The following is a 22,939-nucleotide window of genomic DNA, read 5'->3' as shown; positions in this document are numbered from 1 at the left end:
TCATCCCTCACTGTTCTAAATGCTCAACGCCGTCCCTGACATTGCTGCCATCAGCCATCGCGGCTGCTGTGCTGTGTGATTTTAATTACTCTGCTGATTGGATTAGGCCCTCTCCTACGCTGACACGTCCCCTCCACTTAATTGGGTATTATCGACAAAACCAGCACATACATCCACTCGCCTGTGACGTCTGGTTTAGTCGTTAGAGTGGCCTTTTCGTTTTTGAATGGAGTTGAGTAGTAATCGCTTTCTAACAGACAGCGTCTATGTCTTCGTGCACCAAACCAGAAAGGATTGAATTGTTCTCCACCCATTTAGCTTTGTACTTTTGTATCATTGTCGACGAGGCAGAACCAGATGAGTTGCCTCTTTTCATTCCACATCGTCTTCTTCATTGGCATAAGTCAAACACTATGGAGCTACAGCAACGAGACCGTTAGCCTAGCTTAGCATAAAGACTGGAAACGGGGAAACTGCCAGCTTGGCTCTGTTCAGAGGGAACAAAATCAACCTACCAGCACCTTAAATCCGGAGATTACAAGGGTTTATGGTGGATTATGTGCCAGACTTTTTGGGGTCAGAATTTCTTGTTGGGGTGCAGTAACTTCCTGGAGTGTCCGCCGGTGGCTAAGCGACCTCATGCTAACGATTTCAAGGTTGCAAATGAGAAATTTTAGTTTAGTTGTTATACAGAAATTGCTGTTGGTGTTTCTATAATTCTTGAAGAACCTGCAAACACTGCATATATAATAAATAAATAGATAATATAATAAAACAATTTAATAAAAATATCTGACATGGATCAAATGTAGCGCATTTATTATCAGTTATATTTGTGTATCATTTCTATATTGCTACTACTTTATATTATTGTGTATCTTAAATAATTGTATACGTGAATATAACGGTAATGCACAAGGGGCTGAGAAATATGAGAGTGGCACACATTTTCTTATCCAACCTGATGAATAAGGACCTTTCCCAACATGTCAAACTATTACTTTTACTATAACTAAACCTAATCGTGACATGTGACCTTTAAAGTACAATCGTGTCTTACTGCTGTTTGCATCTTAATGGGACATTTTTTATCTTTTGACCAACAGTTCAGACGGACGCAATTAATATTCTGACCGCAGGATGAAACTGACACACACTTAAGCAGATTTGCGGGGGACAAGCCACAGCAATTAGTGGACTCAAATTCATTCCAGTTTAATTGAAATTTTTGGCTGCCAAAAGTGATTTTTCAATAGAGGATACTAATTGAAAACCTCCTGGCTTTCTGCCACAGAGGCGAGGAGGAGTGACATACATAGGCACCAGCCACCAGATTTACAATCACATGGCTGGAAGCTCGCATTAATTAAAAGCCATGCAATTGTGCATAAATCCTTTCAGCATCTTGTCATTAAAAGGACAACCTCAGAGATTTTGTAGTGTTTTTCACCACAGCAGGGTGAGTTTTGCTTCATCAGTCGTATTTTAGGTATCTGAGTCTCTGCAAGGAGGTGATGTGCTCTGTATTTACCACAGAACATCCTCAAGGGTTTGTCGTGATGACAGTCACGCGCTGAGGCACAGGCAGTTTGGAGATTCCTGCCCAAAGAATGTCAAAACAAAAAAAAGAAATTGAGACATCGGCATCTGGCTAAGTCTCAGAGTAGAACAGTTTTAGCATAATTAATCTATTTTACATCTGGAGGGACGTCAGACTGTCTGATCAGCCTACTGCCATGTTTTCCCTCTCCCACATCTTCCCGTTAATACCCCCCTCCTTTAAATACATGTAGTCTTCAGATTAGATAATGCCTTCCTTTATCCTGCTACTATCCGTATGGGCTCCGCCCACCACTTTGCCCCTAAGGTCCTTCCATTTGGAGCGGCCTATGTTATCTGTAGACCCATCTGTCACGAGGATTTAGATAAATAAAGAATGCTGAATGTCATTGTTATGACTTTAATGCTTAATACTAGACCCCGCTCTGTGAATATTGTTCGCTTAAGGAGAGACATATTTAATATTTCATAAGCCCATAAGTATCAGATCTCTGTCCCACTTGATTAATCTGCAATACTAATCTGCTGAATTGATTTGAGGAAGTGTACTCTTCTAAAGATTAGATTTATTTAATGAAACAAATAAAAAAGACAAAGTTTGTATAACCCACTTGCAATGGCAGAAATTAAAAATGAAAAGTGATATAATAGCACTTCTCAGAATGATTTCCAGGCTGAGTTTTGACACCAAGGCACCAATGTTTGACCCCGAGCTCCCACCCCTCCAAACCACACACACACACACACACACACATAGGGAGGAGGAAATCTGCCAATCCCTGATAAACAAACAGACAGATGACTCATTCTATGCCCTTGCTCAATGCAACATCTGCAACTTAGATGCTTTGCAGTCATTAAGCCGCTTCAGCTGTAAGGAAGATGTCCTGATGGTAGAGAACCGCACGAAGCCAAACAAGCGAATACATCACGGGAAACACAAAGGATTTTTTTTTTGGGTACGTACCTTGTGTGGAGAAGTTAATGACCTCGGCTGGAATCTATGGGAGGGGCTCCCTGATGCAGAGGCAGCTAACGGATTGCTGGAAAGTTTTTCACACGCAGAACCGGGACGTTTGGAATATTTTGATTTGATCCCACCGGCTTAATCCGAGCTGCAGCTTGATCGTTTTCTGTGATTTGACTTCTAAATTCGACTTCTGAATGAAAGTGTTGAGTTTGCTTTGCTACAGATCTTATTGTCACTCAGGCAGATGTGACCTTGAGGAAAAAAAATACTTTCCAAATAAACGTGTTGTGGCCTTTTTCATTTTTCTTCCTCACATTCTGGAAAATCTGACTTGAGAAGGTAAGTATAAAACAAGCAGTGTTCCAATGAAATCTTTCCGCATACAGTCCAGTCAAGTTGGTCACTAAATCCTGAATGATATCTATATAACAGACATCTAGATTATTGTGTTGCTATTTAGAATTCCAATCATTCCAATAATCCTAAAATCATACAGTAAACGGAAAAATACAAGCTAATACACTTAAGATTATAAAATCGCATCAGCAAAATGAAACAAGGATGACACATTTTGGAAACCTTCTTTGATGACAAAGCTGCTGTTAATCACTGCATTCTTCTTCACGGTGTCGTTCTTTCGCGTTAAACCTCCCTTACAAATAAATTTGTCCTCATTCTGCCCTCTCCGATCGGACCTCTTAAATAGATCTGGGCAATTTTCACCGGGAGGCTCTCTCACCATGGAGCATTCGCCCTCTATGAACTTGACAGTGGTCGATGGAGATGATGTGGAGGACCAGCGGCCCCTCCTCCCGCCGAGGATGGCTCTCCCACCTCAGACCTGCCCTCCCCAGTGCGGGATACACCGCATGGGCCAAGCGTCAGCTGATCACACCGTGTGGCTGGACAGAACCCAGGCCATGGCCACCACACCTTTATACAACGGCCACCTCTATGTCACACCTTCGCCCCGCTCCAACAGGAGGGGCGACAAAGAGAAGAGGTGTGAGAAGAGGCCCGGGGGGAGGGGACAAAATCCGCCACACAAGGAGTGTAATCACAGGTGCAAAGACAAAAACGCAGCAGCTCTCAAAGCCCAGGAGAAGGTCACCTCCTTCACTGACGTCCTTACGCCCCCCCGCCGGGGACCCTGCAAGGGCCCCTGCAGGTCACACATAGGCATCAAGGATGGTGAGGTCAGGGGGCGCCGCAAGTCAGGCAGCGTTTCTTTGGAGATGCACGACCAGCAGAGTCTACCAGAGATCATCATCACCAGCAAAGAGGACGACTTCCAGCCACAAAACGAGACGTTCCAGCATCGCCAGGACCCGGCGGAGGCCCAGGGCCTTCTGCCAGGAGCGGAGTGCCCCGGCCCGAACCCCGACACCGACTCTCAGAGCAGCCCGAAACACAAGGAGGACAACAAAGCGGACTCGTATTGGAAGACCCACAACATCGGCTGGCGGCTGGTCCACAGGAGGGCTCTGTTCCTGAGGAGGCAGCGGCTGAATGACTGCGCCTTGGCAGTGGGGATATTCGGGATGCTGTTGATGGTGATGGAGACGGAGCTCTCCTGGAGCGTCTACAGCAAGGTCAGAAAGACGGGAAAGCCGCACCGAGAGCCTGTGAAATCAAGGGAGAAAAAAATTGAAACCCATGAGTAGTTATCATCTTTTTCTAAAAAAGACTCGCTAGATAGATGGAGTTTTTATCAGAGATTATTTTCACTTTCTTTGTCTGCTTATTGCTGCTTACTGCTCTTTGACTGTTAATTGAAATGTTGCTTTTACTCCCTCTATTCTGTATCTCTGGATCAGTGTGGCACATAAATGTAATGTAATAATAAAAAGGAGTTTAGTCCGTATGAGAAATGAGATCGTGGTCATTACATCACGGACGTGGATGATTTATTTGTGATGACAAACCGTTATGAGCTTGACCATAATGTTGTGTATTTGTTACCCACAGAGCTCTGTGTACTCCCTCGCACTCAAGTCCATCATCAGCTTGTCCACCATCATCCTGCTGGGCCTCATCATAGCGTACCACTGCTGTGAGATCCAGGTAACATCTGTTCTTTATTATGCAATCAGGGATCATTCTGTAGCTGTTATAGTCATTTCATGCGGAACTGGAAATACTCCACCCAGCGAGAGGCACTGAAGTTCCCACAACAGTGGTTTTTCACCTTTTAGTCGGGTAGCCTTGTAAAGGCAGTTATAGCGAGTCATCGCAGGTCACGGTACTGTGAGCAAACAAAAGCCTTTTTTTTTGCCTTATCTTGGATGCTCATTTTCACTGTAATGCGCTCTGCCCATCTCTCTGGAAGCTCTATGTTCACGACATTGGTGCAGAGGATTGGCGGATCGCCATGACAACCGATCGCTTGGCCCTGGTGTGCCTGGAGCTGGCAACGGCGGCCATTCATCCGTATCCAGTGGGTCTGATGGCCTACTTCCAGGAGACCTTCCAACACTCTGCGAATCGCCTGATGCTGTCGGAAACGGAGCTGGAGATCGTCCTGGCCCTGCCCATGTTCCTCAGGCTCTACCTGCTGGGCCGCGCCATGATACTGCACAGCCGCCTCTTAACCGACACCGCGTCTCGTAGCATTGGAGCGCTCAACAAGGTGAGGACGTCTCCCCGCGGCCTGTCTGCAGAGTCCGGCTTTGACGGGCTTGGAGAGAACCGTGAGGAGATCGTACATTTTTCAATGAAAGATGACTTGCAGTGTCAATTTTGATGTCATTTAAAAACTGTTTAGAAACTTGCTAAGGGAAGTGATTCATGGGAAAGATAAACGTTTGTATTTTGGGAAGTGATTTTGACTGGGCTTCCTCCATGAACATTTCATGCACATCTGTTTATGTCTTATGTCTAGGTGGGCCGAGGGGTCTGTAAAGGTGTGACAATTGAGGTGTGACTGTTACAGTTTTGTACCCATTAATCCCAGTGGTTTCACATGTCAGTTACGTCCCCCGCTGGCTCTCCTTTGCTTGATACTATATGCACCCAGCTAATCCCTTTCCTTATAAATGCTATTTAAGAGTGATTAAAATGACCTTTGTTTCCCCACCGCATTGCCAAACCTTCTATCCATGTACCAAGCCAGACTGAGAACAAGTTTTCTTATCCCTCATCTCTTCTCTATTATATAACCCTAATCTGACAGATGCTATCCTAAATAGTCCATCAAAATCGTGACGCAAATGCATCCTGTTTGTGATCTTTAGATACGATTCAACACCCGGTTTGTGGGAAAAACGCTAATGACCACCTACCCCGGGACTGTGCTGATGATTTTCAGTGTGTCTCTGTGGATTGTGGCAGCGTGGGGTTTACATGTTTGTGAAAGGTAAGTGATAATAATAATAATAACTGCTGAATCCGTTAGAATGGCCAAGGCATTTACATTTTATACTTCATTATCATCCAAAAACATTTTAAATTACACTAATGTAATAGTAATGTACTGGCTGAACAAAATCAAACATCACAGCTGTTGATTGTTTTTTAGTGGGTAAAATTGCTGATTTTATTATACAAATTGTAAATTAGGAGGGAAAAAATTACTACTAATGTGAAAGAAGAGCAGATAAAAAGAATGTTTGGTTCATTCTTGCATCACATTCAGCTACAGTTCACTGGAGCATAATATACGGCCAGAAAAAGACAAAATAAAAGCTACATGAAAATATAACAATTTCAGATGTTTTTAATTCCCACAGACACCACAACTACAGGGACCTGAGCAGCAACTACATGGAGGCCTTGTGGATGGTCTCTGTCACCTTCCTGTCCATCGGTTACGGAGATGTGGTGCCTCACACCTACTGTGGTCGAAGCATCTGTCTCCTCACGGGCATAATGGTCAGACAGCAAGTAGATGTGTTTCCTCTTTCACAAAGTTCTCACTGTAAGTCCCAATGAATGTGTGTGACTCTCTTGTAGGGAGCTGGCTGCACCGTCCTGGTGGTGGCCGTGGTTGCCAGGAAACTGGAGTTGTCCAGAGCTGAGAAACATGTTCACAACTTTATGATGGACTCACACATCTCCAAGCGGGTATATTCAAATACCTCCCTCAGTGTGGCTTTATTTTACATATTAATTATAATTAAATAAGCCCAAAAGTCAGACAGATTGTGCAGAGACTGAGTAACAGCTTTGTGTTTTACCCTTGCACACTTCACACATATTAACTTATGTTAACCAATAACATACAGTTATCTGCACTCTAAAAGTATTTCTTCCTCATCAAGTTCAGAAAATATAGAGTAAAAGTAAAAGATGTGAATGTAGTGAAATAGATTCAAATAGATACAAAAAGGTTTCAGCATCTCAATTTTTAGAAAAAGCTTAAAACCATAGAACATGTACCCAAAACAGAATAATTATCTCAACCTACAAGTATAAGATATGCGTTTACAAAATAACAGTTCTTCTTCTTCTTCTTCATCCTTTCACTAGATCAAAATTGCTGCGGCAAATGTGGTGAGAGAGACTTGGCTTATCTACAAACACACTAAGCTGTCCAGAGAGAGAGACCACAGCAGAGTCCGCATGCATCAACGGAAGCTGCTCCTGGCCATCCACCAGTAAGACACTGACCCCTTCATCCAAGGGGTTCACCTGCCTTTTCACTGCTACATTCACTATATGCATAACAAGATAGTTCCACATCCTGACAAACAGTGCAGCAATGCGAACGTGGAGAGGAGCAGTGTGGAGCATCTAGTAGTGACGCTGCAGATTGCATCCCTCTGAAAACCCTCCTGGGCAAATATACAGTAGAAACATGGCGTATAAGTAAGAGACCCGCTCCCATTTAGATATGAACGGCTCATTCCAAGGTAATGCAAATGCAACAATTTGTAGTGTATTATTGTAGAGTAATATTATGAATAACAATTATGCCATAAAATGTGATTACATACTATGTCGTAAAAAATAATCCTAATGTGATAGTTGTATAGTGTGTAGTAAACCGTTATAGTCTAGTATGTCTGCTTGACGTTGTATATTCTGACTTTTATGGAGGAAACACTGTGAACCCGGATGTAGCTGTAGTTTAGTGTGCTGTTTCAAAATGCTGTATAAAAGTCAGTTAAAAAAATATATAAAATATATAAAAATATAGTTAAAAAAATATAATATAGAATGCAATGAAGAGATCATTAACCCTTTGGAAACGAGAGGACACGCCAGAACCACGTCAGAACAAGTACCATAATATTGATATATTTTTTCAGCAGTAATATATAACCTGATTGTTACACATTATAGCACCTACATGGGTTCCCCTTTACCCCCACAGACATAAATTGTACAAATAGACAAAGTACTTCTAGAGTTATTACACTTTTTATCCTGGGTGCTCCATTTTCGGAGCAGATGCCAAAAAAGGGTTCAAAGGGTTAAAAAGTGGTTAAAAAGTGACATATAGGATGCCATAAAAAGTCCAAAATGTTATGGATTGTCTCTGACCCCAAGTGCACGACACCAGACACAGCTTAGGTTTAGCCGGAAAACGGCGTAGTTTATTTCACAAATTAACCAAATACGAGAAACAAACCAAAAAACGAGAACTGCCTCCTTAATTGGCAGGGGGGAGAAAAAACAAAAAAAAAGGCAACTCCAAAAACTTCTCTAGTCCGTGGGCGCTCTTAGTCCAATCAAAAAATGAAAACTCACACGATACTCACAGGGAAAACAAAAACTCTGCGTAGGGAATTCCGGAAGGGTTTCCAAGAGGAGCACAGGGGAAGAACAATCAACCCTCTCTGGGGAAACACAGAGCACGAACTCACAGCGAGCCACTGGCAGATCTGCTTCTTAACCTCCCTGTGGGATGAGCTGACAAGCTGCAGCTGTGGCGATGAGCAGAGCGGCGTCAGGTGTGCGACTCTCTGGCTGGTCGAGCCCTAACACAAAAAGATTTTATAGGGTGCTTCAACCCTTCTGCATCCCAAATCCATTAAGCATTGCAATGGCATCTAGAATGTGCTACATCCTACTCCTCATAGCACTGTGCCTCAGCATTTAGCATATAGAAATATCAACATAATTTTAACAAGACATAAAGCTGTTCTGCATCTTTCTGCACAATGAAACTATTAATCAACAGAATGTATTATATTTTTAATTTAAAAAAAAGGTTTGAATCTGCCCAATCACCAGACTGTAAACTATTTTAACTCAAACTTCTCCGCCAGAGACAATACATTATGTCTGTGTTATGTTTATTAGTAATGTGGGGCCTGTGACCCTTTACATTTCTTTTCTTATCACATATTTAATGTCATAAAAGTAGCAACGTCATACCAAGAGAAACTAAATAGTAGGTGTCTGCAGACTGCGCCAGGTGAAGATAGAGAAGAGAATACTGGCAGACCAAGGGAACTCGCTTGTGGACTTATGCAAGGTGAGAGAGGCAAGTGAATGCATCATTTTAAACCTCCAAACGGAAAAAAAACGCACAAAAAAAGTAGCAACTAATATTTCTCCTCCCAACATGGACCTTCATACGCCATTGTGGACAACAATGCAGATGCAAAACCAGATGTCTGACGTGCTGTCAGAGGTGCAGGGCTGCAGGGGGGAGCTGGACACACACATCCACAGCCTGGAGAAGCACGTGGAGGAGTTGAGAGAGGGCTTCAGGAGCCTGATGCCGCTCCTGTCCAACACCTTGTCCACGCAGAACTCCTCCATCCGCCACCTGCTGAGGGAGAGGGAGTCAAAGACGGAGAGCGCTGGTGCGACCGTAGACAGGTAGAAAGAGGCTTTGGAAGAAATAAAGGCTTTTCAATTGCTCCTTGGGGAGTTATCTGCCTTTTATACAGCGATAAGACGAGGCCGGGACGTTACATGTTCCTAGCAGACTGAAGGCTGTACAGGTGTGTGTCAGTTGTATCAAATCCGGGTAGAACCAATTTCTGTAGCAGAAAAACCATAAAACCAAACTGTAGAAATCGTCGTAATTACCTTCTTATGAAGGCCTTTAAAATATTTGCAGGACTGACAGAAAAAAGGAAAACACTGCGATAGTAAGATAATAACTTGCCACGAAATGTGACTAATTAATTTTATAAGGATAAATTGGATTTGCTATTTTTCTTGGTCGTATATGTTAGCAAATGGATTATGGACTGTTAAAATAACTTTTTTTCACTGTTTTGTGATGTTTTATTGACAAACCGTCACAGCCCTAATCGATACATGAACTATTACTTCAACGTTAGTGAGTATTAACACCTGTAAAGTCTGCACTTTCCTTTCATCATGTAGTTAAAATACAATACATTGAAGTATGGTTTGGTGTGGAAATATTCAAATGTAATCTGACAGAATTATAAAGTTAATCAGTAGTTCTTTCTAATAAACATTGTAAAATGACTGCCGTTGCATTAAATGTCTCAGACAGTAGAGAAATTCCTTCCTTCAAACAGGGAACGTAACAAACCAACACTTTAGCCTTAACAAACTACGAGTTGCAGATGGGAGGGTTTATTCAAAGCAAATAGAAATGTGTGGACATGAACAGTGGAAATACAACTGCCGTTCAGTTGGTTGTAGGGTTTTACTCAAGATCAAACTGTTGGGAGGAAGACAGCACTAAAACCCAGAAACCTCAATGGAGAGAAGAGGACACACTACTGTTGCTCAAGTAGTATTGGAAGTCATTATATGGCATAAATATGATTGTTAAAAGTCCTATGGTATTTCGAAAACATGTCATTAAAGTCAAGGGGTAGCACATTGAAGAAAAAAAATAGTCAAATAATTTGCCAAAAATAGTTTGAAAAGATTTACAGTATGTCGAAAATTTAAAAAAGGTCATAGTATAGTAAGTTACATTATATTTAAGTCAGCTTAGTATTTAGAAATAAGTACTAGAAATATTGGAACATTTTGAAAAGTGGTAAGTCCTGTTTGACAAAATCTGAAAAAAACGATAATCCAATACATCTAAAAGGTTACAAGTAAAGATTAAACTGTACAAAGTACTTATGTAAAAGATTTGCAGCATTTCACATCTTGACGTTTTTAAAAAGAATAGAAAAAGAAAGACGTTTTAAAAATGAAGAAACTTACTGTTGAAAATAATGACTATTAAAAATTCATGTCAAATACAGTAATTATGGGTAATTATTACTCATTTGTCCGCCACTACTTTAATGGTGCACTTCTTTTTGATCAAATAGAAATTTGATTATTGCGAGAACAATCTGGCACTCATTAAATAGGTAAAAACTCAATTTTGTGTATTAAATACAAATGCTAAAAACTTTGTTGCATTGAAACTCAGAAAATATTCAGGAAACAAACTACGAACAAACCATTCCCTTAGCCAAAACAACATTTTATTAAAGAGAGACGGGTTTGGAGGGCAGAGTTACAGCAACAATGATCAGGAACAGGGGAAACCCATCTGCTGGCCCAGTCTTTAGGTGTCATGTCAGATCAGGCCCCTGGGTCTGACGCCACGTAGCGAGGATGAAGGTGCTGATATCCACCGGTCCATTCCCTCCTCTCCCCTTCAGCGCCGGGAGAACCTCTAGTGCTGCTTCCTCCTGAATGAGCACCCTGCCAGAGGAGACAATGGTGGTCAGACAACAAGCTTGCAAACGGCTAGTGAGCCACGCCGTGGCAGCCGTTCCCGTGACCCATCAGGTCACCACCACATCCAAGTAGGGAAAACTGTAGCCAAGTCATGAGTCTGCAGTAAAAGCTGACACAAGAATAAAATCATGAAGATCAGACGATGGCGGAGCCCAACTGGGCCATCAGCAGAGTTACAGCGGCTACAAGTAGATTTGTTCTCAGTCTTCGAAAGGGGGGGGCCAATGGTTTAGCTCAACCCTTCTGCTAACTGAGGTCTATCTGGCACTGAAATTAGATTGGAAGACCACAGAAGAGGAAGTCCAGTCACTTGGCAGTGCGGCCAGTAGATTTCACCACATGTTGGAATATATAATAATCTTTTCGGGCTCAGAAGCAACAATCATGTGCATTTATGCCAGATTAGAAAAAGTGGCCACACAGGCCGAGATAATAGTAAATCAATGGTTCAGGTGGTTGTATTTTCTTTGTCCCTGGTGTGAGTTCTGATCATGAGCACAATGCAGGAAAACACCAGAGGATGGTTCTGGTTGGCTGTTTTAGAATCAGGACCAAATAGAAGATGTTTAATGAAGTGTGGGGCGATTGAACAAGAGAAAGCTTTCACTGATTGACCGGTTCAATATGTGGGAAAAACACAAAAACAATTGCATTGGGTCCAAAATATTTGAATGTACGATATTGCGCCACACCAATTAACGTCTACAACTAAATGTGGCGAGATATCTGTGTGACGTGCACGTGGTTGGTTGGTACTGACCCTCTGTGAGACGCGCTTTGCCTCCAGTGGGCTGGCACAGGACCGTTGAACAGCCAACACACAGCACGACTGTCTGAGCGTGACTGAACACTGTCGTGATCTTGTAGCATCCTGGAAGAAGGCAAACAGGACACTGGTTACATCGCGAGGCAGAAGAACAAATAACTCATGTATTGTGTGAGCGGGAGGACGCCATGTGGGCCGGCAACAGTATCAGGAGTTAAACGGTGGCTATAAACCAAGTAAATTTGTTCTCAGTCTTCGAAAGGGGGGGGCCAGTGGTTTAGCTCAACCCTTCTGCTAACTGAGGTCTTTCTGGCACTGAAATTAGATTGGAAGACCACTGAAGAGGAAGTCCAGTCACTTGGCAGTGCAGACTTTACATATGTTGCATATATGATAGAATAATCGGTTTATCTGGGTCTGAAGCACAACACAAATAAAATGGGGTGAATTTACACAGTTAAAAAATATGGCTCAGTAGGTTGTATTCAGTTTTCCTTGTTTGGTTCGATCACTAAAGCCTCTGGGTCCTGGTCAGCGGTCCAGAATCTGGACCCAATATTGGAAGATACTCTATGGACTGTGAGGCCACTGAACCACGGGGCGTTTTCCAGTCCTGGCTTGTGCGCGGAGGGAAAACGGTACCTGGACATTTCACATCCATGAAGTAAGAGTTAGGACTCTGTACGAGACGCTTCTTCTTGTGCTTCCTCTTCTCCTCCTCGGGGGACGGGTGCAACAAGTCTTTTGCGAGCTGCATTTAGAGGGAGAACGAACGAAGGGTTGGTGAAACACATACTGATCTAAAAGCCTTCAGTCAGGTGAACGGTTATAAAAAATGTAAAAAATTGCACGGGCTATTAGACGGAAATAGAGAACACTTCGTTCAATAATATTAAACTGGTTATACAAACATACTCGTGCATTTAGCATTGTTTTCTTGAGTAGAATAAGCAACGCGTTGGTGCGCTCGGGCTCCCGGCCTAGCTAACAGCTAACATGCCTTTAGGTAACGCAGGCTACGCATTTTACCTCAATAGCGGGTAACGCTACACATCGAGGGCCGAGTTTATCATTATTACGACCATCAACCTATGCGGGTTAATCCAGAGTAAATGCGGTCGATGTTGAATGCATGGGTCTATAACCACGTTAAGATCCTGCGTTGAACGGGCTCCATGTTCGCATAGTGCGCGCAGCCATCTTGTGTCACAACGCGCTCGCAATGCGCTCAAATGTGCTCAATTATTAGAGTAAAACTGCAACCTAAACTCGACGGAAGAGTCTGAAACTGACACCACTCGAATCGGTACTTTCTTGCGTAACAACTGAGCCGTGACACGTCCCTCGAACGCGGCGCTAGATGTTAAAAATGTAATTTTACAACAGCCTGCGGATACTCACTGGCATGTTGGCGAGGAAAAAGCCGCTGCCGAAAAGGAGGCATTACCGGAAGCGACGGGTTGATATCGGTGGATCCTTTCAGCCAGAACCGGACGTGACGAAGTTCACAGGACGTGGCAGCCATGTTGGTGAGGCGCAGGCTCCACCCTGCGCCCTGTATGCACCAATGGGAACCTATTATAATTATTATAATTAATATAATACTATGAACAACGACAGCTTCCCCACTATATGAATTTAAAAAATAAAACAATTAGGCTTTGACAATCACAAATCCAAAATGTAGCATTTTTAGCACCAGTTATTTGACATGCTCTGTAATATTTAATATGAATATAGTATTTACTTAAATTGTTAGGTGTAGTGTAGTGTCTTCAACAGGGGGTTCGTGACCGCGGAGGTACTGCAGGGGGGGTCGCGAAATCTTTGGTTGATAAAACCCATTTTTTCCCCCACAAATTTAAATGTCTTCAGAATTGTATTTATTGTTTTTAAATACACATTAACATGACAGATAGATTAAGAATAGAATAGATTAATATATATCTTTCAGTACGCAATACACACATTCAGCTACAGGAGCTCTCTCAAACAGCACCTTTCATGCAAATACGACAGCACAGGCACTAGCCAATCAGATCGCGTTCATGCTCACGTCAAAAGAGCGCGAAACTCAAAAATAAAAGATGGCGGACCAAACTCCGTAGAAAAGGGGGTCCCTCCTCCATCTCGCCATCAGTTTGGGGGACCTTGGCCTGAAAAACAACCCCTGGTGTAGAGTGTAGAGCAAAAATCCTCAGCCTCTTCCTTTCAACCCGACTCCCGACATGCAATCCACTGTGTAACACCAGAACATATGTATAAGTATAAAGTGTTTTAGACTTTGGTTCAATAAGAACAACAGACTGATGAGTCTTTCCTCAAACGATCCAGCTAAATGTGAAAGGTCAAATTCATGACAATTGCGTAAGCTCATCGAGTTAATTGTTTTGAAAACAGATTTCCAGTATTTGGATCAGCAAGCTTGTTCAAAAACTGGGTATTAATCTACTTAATGTAGGGCATCGTTATCATTTTTTAAAAATTCAGCATTTGTCACAGTCCAAACATAATAAAACATTTACTTTAACTAAAAAAACAGTGACCTTTACCATCAAAACTAGATTAAATTTGTATCAATCAATAAAAAAACAGAGGAAACTATTAATGAAACAAATCAATTCAGTACCAGAGCACTTTTGTTTGTTTTAATGACTTCATCTAATGATTCTAGAAACAGAGAAAATTACCCATGTCTTTTTTTCACCAGCGAGTAAAGCTAAACTCAAAGTTACCCAACAAGTAAGTCCTAGAACCAGATAAAACAATAGGAACCTATCACCCTGCCGAAAACTGTAAGATATGATAGTTCTCAGTCTTTGTCCTTGATGTAAACTCTGACTGTGAGCAAAACAAAGCAGTAAAACCAATTTGTTAACAGGGTTCTAAACAACTGTCCTAGGCAAAGCATCTGGGATTTAATATACCACAGTGTCCTTCTGTACAAATAGACTGTTTCTGTGGATACCTCAATGTTCATCTCACGTGTTACAAAAGCACAACAGGGCAAAATAAATGAATGAAATGAATGTATTTTTAATGTATATATATATATATATATATATATATATATATATATATATATATATATATATATATATATATATATATATATATAAAATGTATACAGTCTGTAGAATTTGATTAGTCCTCTCAACTGTTCTTCCTCCTGCGTCATTTAGCAGCTCTTTCTTTTGAGTGGGTCCCTGAGGTTCATCAGTTCCTGTATCTTTACATAATACTCACACTCAGGTGGGAAGCGGTTTCTCTAAAAGACAGATCAGACATCATCACACAAATCCTCCTCATATTTCTCTGTAACAGTTAATTAACACAGTAGATTCCATCAAACGTTGCAGTGGTGTATTTACAGTGTGGTTAGTTACTGAAATACGGAAAACTAATATATTAACCAATTCTAAATGATTGTGTAGTTTAAATACATGCTTTAATAGATAAAGGTAAATTAAAAGCGGCACATTTTTCTACTGAACCAAATCTTGCAATCTTGAAAAAAAGCATGTGTATACAATAATATTATTAGGAATAATAATTATGTTTATTTCAAACAACGCTCGAGTTGTTGATATCCTTTTGTGTTTCAGGACAGTAGCTATTTATTATTTTTGTTAAATGATTTATCCACGTAAATGTAATATTAACTCATGAACTAAAGTGGACTGTGGACAGTCGCCCAAACACACACACACAGACACACACAGTGTCAGGTTGAGACACACACCTGCAGGCAGAGACGCAGCAGGCGACGTCCCTCCCCCTGCCTCTCGACTGACGTCAGGAAAAGAGGCAGCGACTTCTGGGTTATTCTGTTTCCTAAACAATGATTTAATTAATTAATTATTGTATTTTTTCTCAACAAATTAGAGTTAATTAAAATATTATGTGTAGGGTTTCTAAAATGTGTAGTATGATAATTGATATGAAGACAGAAAACAATGCAATCTGGGAACCTCTGCACAATGATTCTGCAGAACTCACAACATAAATAATCTTTAACATTCATAAGTTTAGTTGACGATGTTCCTGCTATCAAACAGTATCTTTTCTTTAAATGCCGTGATTTGAGAGGATTTTTCAGGCTGAGATGATCGCTCCACTGACCTGCCAAGTTGAGGGAGGCGAGAGTCTTGTTTCCAGGCAGAAAAAGCTCTCCATCCCTGTAGTGCACGGGCTCGTCCAGCAGGGGGTTCACCGGCTCCACCGACTGAGGAAGGGAAGGAGACAAATGTGTGAAAAGGATAAGATTTTAGATTTTTTTTGCTCACCAGAAAATCGCATCAAACAAATCTGAGTCTGTGCAGTATTTGATTTATCCTGCCACAAAAATAGATTGAAATAACTAAATGATTAAAGGTACTGTAGTGTCTCCATGTGATTGACTACTACACACAGATTCAGTGAGGAGCGTCTACCTCTTGTGCATTCAGTGGTTTCTCTGGCTCCTCTTGCTCTCCACCTTTACTTGGAGTCACTTTTATATCAGGAGCTGGGTAGAAGATTTAAAGAGACAGCAATGTATGAAAATGAGAAGATTCGCATCTCAGCTGTCAATGGATTATAAAAAACATGTTATTCTGTTGAGGAAGCGGTTACATTTCTTGTTAGACTTCTCTTTCTTAGCAGCTGATTTCTTCTCTTTTTTGGACACTTTCTGTAAGTTAAAAGATGTCAACATTACTTAATTACTGAACTGCAAGCCCCAGATACCAGTTACACCAGTTGGGTTGTTACCTTTTTCTTGCCTTTGTTCGCCTCTTTGCTGATGCTCAGTGAACTGCAGCTGGTTACTGAAGAAAGGTGGTCTGCAGGCTGGTCAGAATTGATCCCTACGGGTGACTAGAAATATAGTTTTAATGGGTTTGTTGGAATGTCTCGGACTTGTCATTTCCTACATTTGTGAGAACCATTCTAAGCTTTTCAAACGAGATGAATAAAGTAATGACTTATGTATGTCAACACATTTTACATTTTTGGAATTGTGATTTATTTTAAGGTAGACTGGGTATTTGATTTTTCTCTACTTACAGGCTGTTTTCGTCCCAGAAGCATCTTCCTCCTCTCCACAATTTCTTCATGAGTGAGAGCAAACTCGCTAAGAATCTTAGCGAGAAGAAGGTTTATGGATGTGTATTAAATCATGGAATGTAATGCAATTATCTCAATATAATTTGAAACAATCCAACCACTGATTTAAATGCATAATGTGCCAGTTTAAAATCTGGGATACCGCAGCCATGTGACGAGCTCCGTAGTCTCCGATCTGATTGTTGCACAGGGAGAGCATGAGCAAAGCACGATTGAACCGCAGGCCCTGAGAGACGGCACAGGAAGAGGACTACGTACACCTCAGCAGTCATGAGGTGAACATATATGTGCAAATACAGAGTCGGTTTGTGGCTATACCTGTGCGATATGTGCAGCACCGGCATCACCGATACAATTGAAAGCCAGATTGAGTAAAATGAGGTTCTTGTTGGCAGATCTAGTTGTTGAGAGAGCCGACCCAATCTGACGTGCTCCCTCGTATCCGATCCGGTTATTTCGCAGGTATAGGTGTGTGAGACTTGACCAAAGAAACACACGACATGAATCAGGGATGTGGGTTCTTCTTTTGGTGTGCGTGAATGCAAATTATAGGTCTATTTGAACCAGTTCTGTGCTACTATGTGAGATATATAAACGCCTGGTGACTCACACGCTGTCTTCCGAGAGTAGGAGGTGGAAGCTCTGCTCTGGAAGAGGGTTGCCCTCCAATGTCAAAACTCTAACATTAAACAAAGGTGAGGAGAACCATTAAGTACCCTGTTTTGAATGATAATTAGAAAACTGCGGTTAGGGTTCCCTGGCATTTCTACAAGTCTTACGGGGTGAGTGCCAGCAGAATCCACCCACCTGAGGTTGGAGCACAGTGATACTGTGTTCATGAGTGACATTACCATTTGATCGGTCAGTCCCGCCTGCCAAAAGCTGCAACACAGAAGACAGGGTTACACAAACGAACAAGAACAACATGGGGACAGCTGTAACAGGAATGCATCCGCTCATCACTCACTGAAGGATCTGTAGCTTGACTAAGGAGGGAAACATCTTCAGGAGCACTCTGGAAGTCGGGTCATCGATCTTCCACCCTGTGTTTATTTGAAACAGATTATATAATTTTCTCTTCAACATGCTGCCGAAATACTGAATGACAACAAGAGGGACATCGTTGGCTGGGACTGCTCCTCGCGGTGGTCAAAAAGGAATTCAAGAACATGTCAAATATGGCTGTAAATATATGTGGATTTTTTGTTCTTACCAAAAACCTTCAGCTTCTGGGCACTGAGAGGATTTTCATTCTCCAGTTCCACTTGCAAGCATGGCTTAAAGCAAATTGATGCATCTGGAGGTAAGATTAAAAAAAAAATGTTACTGTAAAATTAAACTACTAACATGATGCAAACAGTACAGGGAAAATTTCCAGTGTATCAAGCGTCATGGTCGTCCAATTTCCTTTGGTTCATATTATTAGATCACTTAGATGTGTCCAAAATCTAAAATGTTATCAGATTTAAGGTATGTTGTTACACTAGAATTAATGTTATTCAATTAACCTCCACCTACAGAAATACAATTGACAATTCCATCTACAATTAACTCTGGAAAGTATTTTTACAAAAAGATAGTACGTGTCTCCCAGGCCTTTAGAGAGGAGCAGCTCTGGTTTACCTGTGAGCCCTTCGTCTATTTCAGTGGTGGAAGTTGCTGTTTGCTCGGTGCAGACAGTTGGGATATTCTTTATGTCCAAAAGAGCAAAAAGCTCATGGAAGTCAATCTCCACATTGCCTGAGCACTGATATCCATCTGTATGATGGAGGGTTTAAAGCAGAGACAATAAAACTCTCACTTTATAAAAAATCAAAAAGTATAAGTTACAGTTACCAACCAAAGATCCCAGCAGGCAATTCTTCATTTGGAGTATGTCCTAAAAACAACAGAACAGCCAGTTTAGCAATTATCCTTTTTATTGATCCCTTGTAAATGATCTTATCTTATCTTATGCATTAAAGCAACAATAATAGAGTTATTATTCTTACATATGAGATTTCCAAAACATGATATGTTTCTTATGACAATTAATTAAAAACATTTGCAAGATGACTTTGTTTTGATTATTTCCAAACTATTATTGATTTACAGTGTTGTGAAGTAACGACGCATAACATAAAATTATAATTTCCAAATATGTACTAACCTTATTATTCTGCTTCCCTACATTTACATTAAAATATTGCACTTTTTTACTAAAAAACTCCCCAGTGAGCACAAGACGTTATTTCAACGTTGAAATATGGTTGAAATCGGGTTGAAATGAGGTCTGAACGTCTAAGACCTCATTTCAACGTCTTTTCAACCGGCCAAAAAGTGCGAGAAACTTGAACGTGCTAGAAAAGGGTACATTTCTCGATTTTGTGTCATGTTGTAACGTAAGGTTGAAAGAGAGACGATAATATCATTAGGATTATCATAATAATTAATGAACTGGACGGCGAAATTTGGTCTACGCAAAGACGTAATGTCAACGCATTTAAGATTTTTCTTAAAACGTCATGAATATGTAAATACAGAGTGTGTGTCGTTAACAATATGCTTTAAGGACATAATAATTCGGGCCGTTTTAAACATTAGTTGAAAACACGCAACTCTGCTCACATCTGTAACGCGCATGCGCAAGACCCTAGGGGAAGTGTGTCCGGGAGCAGAGCGACGTGAACGGGCTTATACAACCACGGCTACCGGCCCCAATGCTCTGTAAGTACGTGAGTGTTTGAATGAAGCACACCTGGAACTATAACCAGTTATTTTACTTGTGCTGCCCACTCGATACGGGAAAGACTGTTATTTTGGTAAGCCAGTTAGCGCAGATAGTTTGCTAGTTAACATGAACTGGACCAAAAGAAACATCATAGAGTATTTTCCGTGTGTTTGGTGTTGCTTATGCGTTAGGTTGTTGCTGTACCCATATCATATTATTGCCGTTCCCATTTCATGTAGAAAATACACGTTTTTAAAGCAACGCGGCCTAAACACAAATCGCAGCTGAATTCAACAAGTTGTGGCCTGTAAACAAGCTAGCCATACAGTGTAAGTTACTGCATGCTTAAAACAACATTGTAAAGTATGGTACTGTATAATATACCTGGAATTGTTACTCCAGAAATGCCATAAATTGTTTTTAATGTCATAAGTAAACAATCTATAAATAAGGGTTCTCACCTGCTGCAGTTATATGATTAAACTTTTTTATTACTGTCATTATAAACCCAAATTACACACTTTGCCTTTTCCCTAAGTTCTTCCCTCCTCACAGGTTCCTGTGGATGGAGGTTACATCTAATGGAGTTTGTCCCTGCAGTTGTCCTGCCTTACACCTGGTGTACTACTCTGAATATTTGAATAATATCTGTCGTAGGAATTGAACGTACTGTACATCTTTAAGTTGTTCTCTCGGTACACACCTACTCCTCCGCTGTTCTCCCTTAGGTTTTGTCCAGTTGAAGGGAGTTTTACGTGTGCCGATGTGATGGTTTTGGGACAGGATACTGCATGTTTATAGACTGTAAAACTCCCTCAGGCTTATTTTTTCATTTTGGGTTGAACAAAATAAAATGAATTGAATTGAATTATGTTGACTAGAGGCATCTGCAACTGAGGGGTGTTCTGCGCATTCTGAATCATTGAGTGACGATGAGGGAGACGGAGGTGATTTCAGGTATACGATCCGGATTCAAGTGACTCAGAGCCAGATCTTGTTACAGAATCTGAAAATGAAGAGCCAATGATTCAGGAAAATGGTTTACAAACACAAATTCTAAACTAATAATTTCATAGTTTATTTTCACAAAATGTATTTTATTTTTGCATTCTGTTTTGTATAGGAAAAGTGTTTAGTGTTATATTATGGAGGACTAAAAGTGCCACAATTAAGTAAATAATTACACAATTAAATAATTACTTAAATGTGTCATTAATTAATTAAAATTAGAATTAAATGTCACACCTGTATGTCAAGTTGCGTTTTTGTCCTGTCTCCAGTTGTTTTTTGACTTCCTGTTTTATTTTGGAAACAAACTCCCTCTCGTTTCAGGTCACTTGCCCTTCCTCATGTGTCACCAGTCTGATTGTCTCCCCTGATTCCTGATTGTGTCCACCTGTTCCCACAACTCCCTCATGGGTACTTATAGTCTGCGTCGCCCCTTGTCCTGTGCCAGTGTGTCTTGTTGTTTTGCCCTGCACACCAGCCCTCACGTCACGAGTCAAGTCCGATAACGTTTGTCACGTCTTTTTGATCCCTGTTACATTTCCTCGTTTAAGAGAGATTTTGAGTTTTTGCCTTTTTGAATTTTGACCACGACCTTTGTTTCCTCGTTAAGAGAGATTTTGAGTTTTTGCCTTTTGAATTTTGATCACAACCTTTTTTTTCTCATTAAGAGAGATTTTGAGTTTTTTCCTTTTGAACTTTGATCGCGACCTTTGTTTCCTCGTTAAGAGATTTTGAGTTTTTTCTTGTTATTAATAAAAGCAATATCAGCTGAACCCTCTGCGTCCGAGTCCTCCTCCTTCCTGCCTGACATTAAATACATAAATGTGTCATTAAATGTGTCATTAATTAATTAAAATACAGATTCATTTTATAAAAAATACATATTTCACTATTTACATTTACATTTCATGATCCTGCGTTGCAGTGCTTCATGAATTACTTAACTGTCAAACTGACCCATCAAAGTCAGTGGGCGGGGCTAACGCGAATCCAGTCTGATCCATTGCTTTGGTAGAGTACCTGGCCACGGCAGTATTTTGTTCCTGGCCCAAACTCTTTGTGGCATATAGATGGCCACCATAAGCTCATCAGGTCAGTGATATTAGCAGATAAACAATGCATCTTTCTAGATGTTTCATTACAATTCATGTGTTTGCAACAGGTGGAGATTTGTTGTCCACGGTGGGGTGGATGGATTCAGTCGTTTAGTAGCTCTGCATCAATCCAGTATCCGGAATTGATTTGTCTTGACTTGATACACAGGATAACCAATCAGGCGTTAGGTTCCGCCTACCAACTTTTGATGGGTCAGTTTGACAGTTTTAAGTAATTCATGAAGCACTGCAACGCAGGATCATGAAATGTAAATGTAAATAGTGAAAAAAGTATATGTGCATTTTACATAACATGAATCTGTATTTGAATTAATTAATGACACATTTATGTATTTAATTCTATTTTTAATTTATTAATGACACATTTAGGTAATTATTTAATGATGTGTTTATTTATTTAATTGTGGCACTTTTAGTCCTCCATATTATATTGATATTAATAAATACAAATGAATCAAATGTGTTGTCCTTAATAAGGGCTGTTGACATGACAACTGTGACTGTGTAACTTGTACTTTTCCAGCGAGCAATGTATCCGTTGAAGAGACGTTTAAAAATAATGCTATAGCACAAAGTAGAGAACAATATTTTACAGTATTAAAAATCACGTTGATATGTGATCTAAACATAGACGTCTATTCAACGATTTTTTAACCAAAAAATGCTCACTGGGTTACTTTAGACGCTGCTTAAGTACGTTTAGCCCCCTTTGAACTTATACAATGTACTTTTAATCATAACGTAAATTGAACAGTGTGTTATTAACTAACACTTAGTTCCGAAACTACTTCCGGCAAGTTGAGCTGAGGCCGCTCGCGCTAGATTCACCTGCTGAAGCAGGAAGCGTCGTCTCACCTGCGTCTTGAGAGGCCTCGTCCTCTGCCTGCTCGGTTTTGTCTTCTACTCTCTCTTTAGACATCGTTGTTTCTCAATTCAAAATCTGTTCAGACACTTGTAGATCGTAATCCTACGATGGGAAGAAGGAACTCCACGGTGTCATTGGCGTTACTATGGTAACCGCCTGAACCCAATCGGAAGCATCGCGAGACTTTTGGGAAGGTACTTTGAGTTTTGGAAATCAT

General features: G+C 40.8%; 3 protein-coding genes and 2 non-coding genes across 5 annotated transcripts; 1 reads left to right on the top strand and 4 right to left on the bottom strand.

Moving 5' to 3' along the window:
* Window positions 1-2,411: 2,411 nt before the first annotated feature.
* On the top strand, window positions 2,412-10,255 carry LOC119218760 (small conductance calcium-activated potassium channel protein 1-like). The gene is made up of 9 exons (XM_062558510.1): window positions 2,412-2,869; window positions 3,237-4,122; window positions 4,499-4,594; window positions 4,860-5,159; window positions 5,764-5,885; window positions 6,259-6,400; window positions 6,482-6,592; window positions 6,998-7,125; window positions 8,882-10,255. Exons 2-9 carry the CDS (start codon window positions 3,271-3,273, stop codon window positions 9,303-9,305), a joined length of 2,175 nt encoding a protein of 724 aa, XP_062414494.1. The 5' UTR covers window positions 2,412-2,869; window positions 3,237-3,270; the 3' UTR covers window positions 9,306-10,255.
* Window positions 10,256-10,871: 616 nt separating this feature from the next.
* On the bottom strand, window positions 10,872-13,470 carry rps27.1 (ribosomal protein S27, isoform 1). The gene is made up of 4 exons (XM_062558509.1): window positions 13,366-13,470; window positions 12,561-12,669; window positions 11,913-12,023; window positions 10,872-11,116 (listed from the first exon to the last, which is right to left on the bottom strand). The coding sequence occupies exons 1-4, from the start codon at window positions 13,441-13,443 to the stop codon at window positions 11,088-11,090; spliced, it is 327 nt and encodes a 108-aa protein (XP_062414493.1). The 5' UTR covers window positions 13,444-13,470; the 3' UTR covers window positions 10,872-11,087.
* LOC119219781 (small nucleolar RNA SNORA35) lies at window positions 11,345-11,474 on the bottom strand. The gene has a single exon (XR_005120540.1). It is a non-coding gene; the product is annotated as a small nucleolar RNA SNORA35 (small nucleolar RNA).
* On the bottom strand, window positions 12,159-12,288 carry LOC119219783 (small nucleolar RNA SNORA35). The gene has a single exon (XR_005120542.2). It is a non-coding gene; the product is annotated as a small nucleolar RNA SNORA35 (small nucleolar RNA).
* Window positions 13,471-15,054: 1,584 nt separating the features above from the next.
* lrrc71 (leucine rich repeat containing 71) lies at window positions 15,055-22,854 on the bottom strand. Its single transcript, XM_037473447.2, has 16 exons — window positions 22,713-22,854; window positions 18,865-18,903; window positions 18,648-18,782; window positions 18,238-18,321; window positions 17,992-18,067; window positions 17,832-17,906; window positions 17,635-17,703; window positions 17,343-17,502; window positions 17,167-17,250; window positions 16,965-17,039; window positions 16,671-16,775; window positions 16,533-16,590; window positions 16,352-16,425; window positions 16,041-16,143; window positions 15,661-15,752; window positions 15,055-15,186 (listed from the first exon to the last, which is right to left on the bottom strand). The coding sequence occupies exons 1-16, from the start codon at window positions 22,774-22,776 to the stop codon at window positions 15,097-15,099; spliced, it is 1,383 nt and encodes a 460-aa protein (XP_037329344.1). The 5' UTR covers window positions 22,777-22,854; the 3' UTR covers window positions 15,055-15,096.
* Window positions 22,855-22,939: the final 85 nt, after the last annotated feature.

This window comes from Pungitius pungitius, chromosome 17, assembly GCF_949316345.1.
Source record: "Pungitius pungitius chromosome 17, fPunPun2.1, whole genome shotgun sequence".
Lineage (NCBI taxonomy): Eukaryota > Metazoa > Chordata > Actinopteri > Perciformes > Gasterosteidae > Pungitius > Pungitius pungitius.
Note: the sequence above shows the minus strand (reverse complement) of the source record. Positions and strands in the feature narration are given on the sequence as shown.